An 8,261-nucleotide genomic window follows, 5' to 3' on the forward strand; every position below is an offset into this window, starting at 1 on the left:
ACACTTTCACTTTTGTTGTGGTAGAGAGACATCAGTGAATAAAGCAGGCCCTTGTGAAAATTTGCTTAATGTGAATAACCACACAAATAGGTGAGCCCGCGACAGGGGAATTTAGCCAGGGAAGACTTCCCTGCAGAGATGACACTTCAAGATCTAAAGAAAGAACAGGAGTTAACGAGACAAGAAAGGAGGGAAGATTGTGCCAAACAAGGAAGAGCATGTGCCAAAGTTCTGTGACAGGAGGTAAAATACCTCCAAGAAACCAAAAGAAGTTTGAGTCTTTCCCTCTCATTCCCCATCTTGGCCTCATCTGCCCCCCGCAGAAGGGTGTAACTGCCTCCCAGCATACGCACCAGATGGTCTAGGAGAGAGGAAGGAGAGGAAGCAGAGAGGCCCACGTGTTCCCCAAAATGGGAGTCCAAGTTACAGAGGCCCCGATTTGAGAAGTGCTACCCCAAGAGTCTCAATTTCCCCAGAGGCAGAGAACCAATACGGCCAGGCTCTCACCCTAGGGGTGGTGAGCTTTGAAGAACAGGCCTCTACCCATTCCTAGGCTGGCTCCCACATGAGCTTGGGATTCAATTGCCCTCACATCTCCCGGCAGAGGACCCCTCCACTTACAGGACCTTGCCATGGCAGAGGTTGGCAAGGGCTCTGGCCTTCTTAGGCTCAGCGGAAACATAGAAGGGGCCTGGGGACTGGAATTTAGGTCAGAGCTTGCCCCAAGATCCAGCTGTCAGGATCCTCCCTGCCTTACAAAGATTCAAACACGCATGCTTAGTTGCTTCAGTCTTGTCCAACTCTTTGTGACCTCATGGACTGTAGCCTGCCAGGCTCCTCTGTCTATGAAATTCTCCAGGCAAGAAAACTGGGGTGGGTTGCCATTCCCTTCTCCAGGGGATCTTCCCAACCCAGGAATCAAACCCGTGTCTCTTATGTCTTCTGCATTGGCAGGAGGATTCTTTACATTCCTAACACCGGAACCCACCACCATTACCTTCCCAGGGCTCTGATCAGTAATTAAGTCCTGAGGGATGGCTGGGGTGAGGTTGTTTTTTTCCCTCCTCCCAGCAGATGGATGACCAGTTTCATGGGGATGAGAGTGGAGGGTGGCTCCTAGGCTTAACAAGTTCCATAAAAGAGTATGTGCTACTGCTGCTAAGTCGCTTCAGTCGTGTCCGACTCTCTGCGACCCCATAGACGGCAGCCCACCGGGCTCCCCCGTCCCTGGGATTCTCCAGGCAAGAATACTGGAGTGGGATGCCATTTCCTTCTCCAATGCATGAAAGCGAAAAGTGAAAGTGAAGCCGCTCAGTCGTGTCCGACCCCTAGCGACCCCATAGACTGCAGCCTACTAGCCTCCTCCGTCCATGGGATTTTCCAGGCAAGAGTACTGGAGTGGGGTGCCATTGCCTTCTCCGAAAGGGTATGTGACAAAGGGCCTAATGGGAAGAAGGGCCAGTGATCCTCAGTCCAAGGAGACTAGCAAGGAAAGGGTTAAGAGATAGAGCCTTCCAGAGCCCGGGGAAAAGTACCCCACCCAAGGGGAGGGGTCAGCGGGTGCATTAAAAAGGGAGCAGCTTGTGTGGAAAGGCAGGGACAGGGCCTCCCTCCTTCTAAAAGCCTCCTTGGTCTGCAGTTTCAGCTCCAGGTAAGTGTTCCTCCTCTGGCTCTGTCTGCTTGTGGGTCTGATCAGAGGGACTCGTCGGCTTCATTGTGATCTCTGGTTTGTTTCACGCCAGTGCTGGGTCCCTAAGGAGTTCTCAACAGACCCTAGCTCTGAAGCACTCTTTGGATCAGTCCCCTTCAAGGTGTCCTTGACCAGAGAGTCAAGACATCTCCCAGGGAGTGGGGAGTTCTGTGTTGCCAGCCTGGCCCTCCTGCTCCGCCCCCAGTGCCTGGCTCTCTCTGCCCCGCCGCCGCCGCCGTGTTCTGAGTCATGCTCCCTGCGCCTCCCGCAGGGCCCTGACTAGGATATCATCATATACTGTAAGTTTGCGATAAGACACTACAGTATAGATGATGTACTAGTCCGGGTGCTCCCAGCTCTGGAGCCAGCGGAGGAGGCCAGGGGTTGCTATAAGCCCACCACGCTCACTGCTCAGCCTATCACAGCCTGCCGACCGCCAGGGCACTTGGGGGTGGCGAGGAAACCGTTACCATTACTGAGTTTAGTAATGGTAACGGTTCTCTTGCTGCACCCAGAAAACGTGCCAAGAAGATTGCTCGGGTCCCTGGAGCAGACTACCAAAGGGAGGGAGGCTCCAGCTCAGGTCATGGGGTGAGGGTGAGGGAAGGGGTGAGTTTTCTCTTTCCTGTTCTAAAGAAATAAAGATGAGAACCAGAATGTTTGTCTTTGAACTTTATTCGCATTTGAGACTGTAGATGGGATGGGGTGTGAGGGATCAAGGACTTGAGGAGTAGATGGGGGGCACTATCTCACTCAGGACACATTGGTCCTTACACAGCTGCCAGGTGGACGAACTGAGTGGAGAGGGGAAAGGTCTCCTCTTTGCTGACAACTGGCAACTCAGAGACTCTGGGCCCAAAGCCAGTGGGGAGCAGTGCTCTGCAACAAATGGCCAGCTTCTAAGACCCAAGTAGCTATAGCCCCAGGCAGAGGAACAACCTGGGAACCCAGCTAATGCAGGTTCCTTCCTCCAGCAGGAAGGCATGACCCGGCAGGGGTGGTGCAGACTTGGCCAGGCCAGCCAGCAGTCGGTCAGCCTGTTGGTGTCCATGCCTGTCCCCAGGCCCTGCAGGCAGTTCTGGTTAGTGGCTCCAACCAGCAGCTTGGGCAGGGACATCTTGGAAAAGACAGCGGAAGGTGGTCACTTGAGGAGTTTCACAGACAGGCGGAGCTGAACTTCACAGAGGAAGATGTTCATGAGGTCGCGGCCCACCTCCTGTGCAATCTGAGCAATCAGGTACCCCTTCGGACCGATCAGGATCCTCTGAGGGTGGGGTAAAAGAGAGGGCCGTGAGCTGGCTATCAGGCAGTCGGGAAGCACCCCTGCCTAACAGAGTCCTGGTCCCTCTTCCAAGCTCAGCCCTGCTCACCATATGAGATTCTTTGGGCACCAGAAGCTTCTGCTCGATCACCAGCTCCCCGCTTGGCCCTTCATCCCAGACCACTGTTTTCTGCACAGGGAGACATTGTGACTGGTCAGGCAGGTCCCCTAGCCCTGCTCTTGGGGACCTAGCTGTCCTGCTCCAGGTGGAGCCCCTGGACCCCTCACTGTGCCCACACCTGCTGTACATTGTAGGGCACCTCCTCGGGCAGGTACTCCAGGAGCTTCTCTCGGATCATGTTGGCACAGATCTCCTCAGGCGTCTGGCTGGTGAGGACCTCACTGTGGAACTCCCAGGGCCCTGGCCGGGCCTGTGCCAGGAGGTATTGCTAAGGGCAGAGAGGGAAGAGGTCAGCATATCAGTCCCAAGCGGGACTTCCCTCTCTCTCACTTCCAGGAGGAACTCCGAGGCTTGTCTTCACCTGGTGGACACCAAGGGGCAGGCTAACTGACCTTCAGTGTTTTTACATCTTCCTGGCTTAGGGCTGACAACATGAAGATCTCCTGGAAGTGGGGCCAGCCCATCCGCTGAGGGTCTCCCACAGGCTGTGGGTTTGGGTCCTGAGCTGCTGGGCTAGGGCAGTGGGTGCCCGGCTGTGAGCGCAAGGCCTGCTTCGTTTTGAGCTTCTTGCCGTTGACTACACCTTCAGTGAGGGCGGCTGTGAGCTCTAGGAGAACGGACTTCTGCTTCAGGCAATCAACCTGGGGGTGGGCGATGGGCAGAAGATGGTGGTCAGTGAGATGGGGGCCTTGAAGCAGACCTCTTCCTCAAGTAGGTGGGGCTCACCTTGTTCATGACAAGGATGCTGGGGACTTGGGAAAACTGGGTCAAGCACCGGAGCACCTGGGGACTGAGCTGGTTCCGAGTCCACTTGTCCGAGACATCCACAAGTACCACAACTGGAAGTGGGCAGTGTATGGAGGAGGACAAGGTTATGATCACTCTTTCCCACACCCCCCAAGAAAAACTTCCAGGGTATGGGATCTGGCCAACCCCCAACCCCCCAAACTACCAGGAATGACAGGCCATGACCATGTAAACTGGGCCTCAGATTCCTAGCCTGAGCCTAACCCAGGTCAGCAGATTCCATGCTCTTCCACGGATCTTCCAACAAAGAGAGCTCCAGATGGTGCCTAAGGGACAGACACGCATAGGTCAGGAAGGGTCTGGTGAGTGATGCATTCCTGGAGAGGGGTGAGGTGTGACAAGGGGGTTTTCCAGCCCCTAGGATGGAATTTCCCCACTCTCTCTTCAATACCTTTCCCCGCCCATGACTCCGTGTTCCCCCGGCTGTTACCTTTTCTGTTTAGCAGGGCTGATGAGGCCAGGTGTGTCAAGTAGGATCTAAAATCAGGAAAGAGATGCCCAGATCCCCCACCCCAGGAGGAAAGATTATGACTAGGGAGTGAAAAGCCACCCACCCTTGATGTCAGGAGCCTGCCCCCACTTCTTGGCTGAGCTGACTTTAGATTTCTATCCTCCAGCTCTGTTTTACTTCTGTCAATACACAGGATCCAGGAGCAAGAGGACAACTGTGAATATATGTAATATTAGGAAGCAGTAAAGAGGCAATGAGACCTCTGTGACTAGATACCAGAGGGGTAAGGCAAGAGAGAGAACTCCTCCAAGTCTAAAGGAAGAAGCGCCCCCTTCCCTAAGAAAAGTGAATCTAAATATCATTTTCGAAGGGTTCAATCATTAAGGGAGACTGTCTTAGCTTCACCCTCTGTCCTGTTTGCTGGACATCCATTGCAAGTACCCACCACCTGGGTCTCTTTCTCTGTGATGACCCCCAGAGCTTGACTGCGAGTGGTGTGCACTTTCCTGGAGACAGGGAACACCTGCCAGGAAGAAAGAAATCCCAAGTGAGGTCCTGGATCCCTCTGGAACAATCCACGAAGGCACAGTAAGAAGTGAGAAATGAAAAGGGGAGGGGGAAGGGTCAAGGATGCAGCGTACTTTTCGGCCCAGCAGCTGGTTGGAGAGTGTAGACTTCCCTGCATTTGGGGCACCCAGAAGGACCACTCGTAGGACTCGGGGGTTCTCAGGCATGTCGGGGCGATGGACCAAGAGGAGATCTTGCTCATCTGCATGTGGGGACATGAGGGGAGTGAGAGGCAGTGCAATCTGGATCCCCCGTCAGGTACATAGCCCTACCTGTCCACAAAAGGAGTACAGATGAGAGATTAGCGCACCAGGTTGAAGTCGAGACCTGGCTTTGAGATTTTGTTTGCCCATTAGTTTGTTTATATGCCTTTATCAAATTTTCTCGTTTTGTCATATGTAAAACAGAAATGATATCAATGGTACTTAATTACTGTATAACCTTCTTTTGACAACTGACAGTTGTGTAAAACCTCTCGGCACAATGCCTGGCACTCAATAACCTTGTGGAATCATATTGTGTAGTTGTGCCCGGTAAATGTATGCACATGTATGAAAGTATCACCATACCAGATAAAGCCAGAAATTCCCTCAGCTGTCTCACCCTACTAAGGGTACTATGAAGGCTCTGCAAGCTTTCTCAGTCTTTCGTATTCGCTCCCATGACACTGCATCGCAATGACCAGTTTTTGTGTTCAGCCTCTCGTCTATGCTACTTGAAGAATAGAGAGTGCTATTTATAGTTGACCCTTAAACAACATGGGTTTGAACTGGGCTGGTCCACTTACACACAGGATTCTGCCCCGTCTCCCCCCATTAAACGTTAGTTTCTGCACTTGGTTGAATCCTTGGATCTGGAATTGTGGGTATGTGAGGAACTGCATATATGGAGGGCCAATAATACCTTATACAAGGACTTTTGATTGCGCGGGTTCAGCATCTCTAATATCTCTGCCCCCAGTTGTTCAAGGACCAACTGTAACTCCGTGTCTTAATAAGTAGATGGGGCACTCTGGGGTCGAGTTTGCGCCCCATGTTGGGAGAGAGAGCCACAACTCTGCCATGCCTGTGGCCCTTCAATTTCTTGCTCTTTGTGGGCGTCACTGGTTGGGACTAGATCGGTTCCTTCTAGCTCGAAAACTCTTAGAACCTTATATCTCTTTCCTGTGAGATCCTTCACCGCTCGCCTCTATCTCTCAGGGCCTCAAGATCGTTTTCTACAATATAGAGCCAAAGATGATAGCCCCAGAGACTGAGGGGTTTCCCTAACACGGGACTTGCCGTGCTAAAGCCGTGACAGTCGCGAACAAATCTATCTGCGTTCTTTACCTCTGTGCACGGACACGGCGGGGACGCGTAAAGGCAATGAGTTGTCTGGTTGAGAGAGTCCGAGGAAGCAATCCAGGGCTGAGTTCTGGCCATTAGGGCGTGAAGCCGAAGCCAGGCGGGGACCAGAGAAGGCCGGGCCCGCGACACAGGAAACGCACCTCCGCTGACAGCCCAAGAGCAAGGGGAGCCGGGTCATCCATTCCCTCGCGGCATCAGCACCTGGCTGCCAGAGCCCCGACACGGTTCGAAGGAGCACAGTCCCGCGCCAGCTGGAGGCAGCCATGGCAGACGCAAGGCACTCCGGGAACTGCTGGGAACGCACCTACGATTGGACAGCGCGGCGGAGAGGCGAGAGAGGGGGAGAAAGCTAGATCGGCCCAAACAGAGCGGAGGAGCATGGGACGTTGGAGGTGGGCTGGGGATCCTCTCTGGAGACGGCCCGAGGCTAAGAAAAGGGGAGAAAGTGTATTCAGAGTTTGTGTGAGCATCACAATCGTTTTGAACTCCGATACGCATCGTGTTTTATTCTTCTCCTGGCAAAGTTTTGTAAAAGGCCTTTCTACCCTGCCTTATGAAAGACTACATCTCCGACGAGGCCGAGCGGCAAAATCTTTCCCTTAGCGTCCGACTTCTGTCAGCTGGAGAAACTCGCGCAGCGTAGGAGGAATGATCCCGGGGCGTGGGACCTTGTACCGCTCCCGCTGAGGTTCTTTTTAGTCCTCTCCAGCCAGAGGCTTGCAGGATCCCCGCCCAGTGGCCCTCTGGTTTGGCCTAGCGTCGGCAGCGGCCTCCGGCAATCTGTGCCTTAGCTTTATGGGAGCCTCCTGTAAGGAGTGGTCGGTGGGTCTGTGGTCCCGATGAGCAGCAAACCCGGATTTCCCTCCTATAAACCTCGGCTACTACCTCCTCTCTGAGGCCATTCCTTTCTGGAGAAAAACCAGAGGGTCTGCAAAGGGAGAAGCTGCTTAGTCACCTAGGATCTCCGGGATTGTCTTAGCTGCCTGAGGATCCTGATATACCTTGGCTGATTTGTGGCCCTAAGCCCTCCCTTCATCCTTTGACGCCTCAGTCAGACTTTTGGAATTGAGAGAGAAATGTCGCGAGGATTGGAGGTGCTGAGGATACAACAAGGAACAAAACGGACAAAAATCTCCAGCACGGGACTTGTATCCTGGGGGCTTCGTGTGTGTGTGTGTGTGTGAGAGAGAGAGAGAGAGAGATACCCTACCTGTGACCTGACAGGGCCAGTTTCAGTGGGATGGTTTGCGTGAAAGCCTAAACCAAGTGGATTTAAGAGAGAGTGAGGGGAGAGGAATTGAGGGTAGCCGGACCTTCCCAGGTGGTGCTAGTAGTAAAGAACTTGCCTGCCAATGCAGAAGACATAGAGACTTGGGTTCAATTCCTGCGTGAGGAAGATCCCCTGGCAGAGGGCATGGTAACCTATCCCAGTATTCTTGCCTGGAGAATCCCATGAACAGAGGAGCCTGGCAGGCTACAGTTCATGGGGTCTCAAAGAGTCGGACACAGCTGAAGCGATTTAGCACAGGGGAAACTTCCCAGAGGAGCAGAGCAAGAGAGAGTGATAACAGAAGAGAGGGAAAGAGGAGTGGAGTTAAGAGAGGATTTACTTTTTTTTTTTTAAGATGGGAGGTTTTTGTTTGCTTATGGTAGCGACCTAGTAAAGAGGAAGAAATTGATGATATAGGACAGAGAGGGGAGAATTGTTGGAGGATGGTAAGAACCAACTGGGCAGACGCTGTTGTGGGAATGAAGGCTGAGTGTTCGATAAGCTCTAAGTGATACAGATTGACAGAGCCTGGGGCAGCCAAATGCACTGATGATTTGCAAATGGTGTCAGGCTCCAGCTTTCAGGCTGCCTTCTCTGTAGAAGAAATGGCCTTTTTGGAACATGATATTCCGGATGTTCTTGGGGCATATGGGTGTCCAAAAAACAAGATGCTACTAAATACAAGACA

At 53.0% G+C, this 8,261-nt stretch overlaps 1 protein-coding gene across 5 annotated transcripts; it reads right to left on the bottom strand.

Annotated features, from left to right (window-relative positions):
* Positions 1–2,347: 2,347 nt before the first annotated feature.
* Positions 2,348–6,587, bottom strand: ERAL1 (Era like 12S mitochondrial rRNA chaperone 1). Of its 5 annotated transcripts, none has more exons than XM_081580323.1 (11): positions 6,444–6,587; positions 5,032–5,159; positions 4,836–4,913; positions 4,370–4,416; positions 4,144–4,205; positions 3,859–3,971; positions 3,525–3,773; positions 3,251–3,400; positions 3,061–3,141; positions 2,904–2,954; positions 2,348–2,807 (listed from the first exon to the last, which is right to left on the bottom strand). In XM_081580323.1, the coding sequence occupies exons 2-11, from the start codon at positions 5,122–5,124 to the stop codon at positions 2,406–2,408; spliced, it is 1,326 nt and encodes a 441-aa protein (XP_081436449.1). In that variant the 5' UTR covers positions 5,125–5,159; positions 6,444–6,587; the 3' UTR covers positions 2,348–2,405. The 5 variants fall into 5 exon arrangements, with proteins under 5 accessions (XP_081436449.1, XP_081436448.1, XP_081436451.1 ...); XM_081580322.1 differs by having other exon boundaries at positions 6,286–6,587; XM_081580325.1 differs by having other exon boundaries at positions 2,348–2,954; positions 4,839–4,913; positions 6,286–6,587.
* Between the last annotated feature and the right edge of the window lie 1,674 nt (positions 6,588–8,261).

This window comes from Giraffa tippelskirchi, chromosome 3 (genome assembly GCF_054371585.1).
Source record: "Giraffa tippelskirchi isolate mGirTip1 chromosome 3, T2T-mGirTip1v1.2.pri, whole genome shotgun sequence".
Taxonomy (NCBI): domain Eukaryota; kingdom Metazoa; phylum Chordata; class Mammalia; order Artiodactyla; family Giraffidae; genus Giraffa; species Giraffa tippelskirchi.

Bases quoted from the DNA above. Each gene is read 5' to 3' on its own strand.
- ERAL1 (XM_081580322.1), bottom strand. From the start codon at position 6,568: ATGGCTGCCTCCAGCTGGCGCGGGACTGTGCTCCTTCGAACCGTGTCG. The intron at 4,417-4,835 runs GTGGGTACTTGC...TCCTGATTTTAG, and splicing joins CAGAGAAAGAGACCCAGGTG to ATCCTACTTGACACACCTGG. The intron at 2,955-3,060 runs GTGAGCAGGGCT...CCCCACCCTCAG, and splicing joins TGCCCAAAGAATCTCATATG to AGGATCCTGATCGGTCCGAA.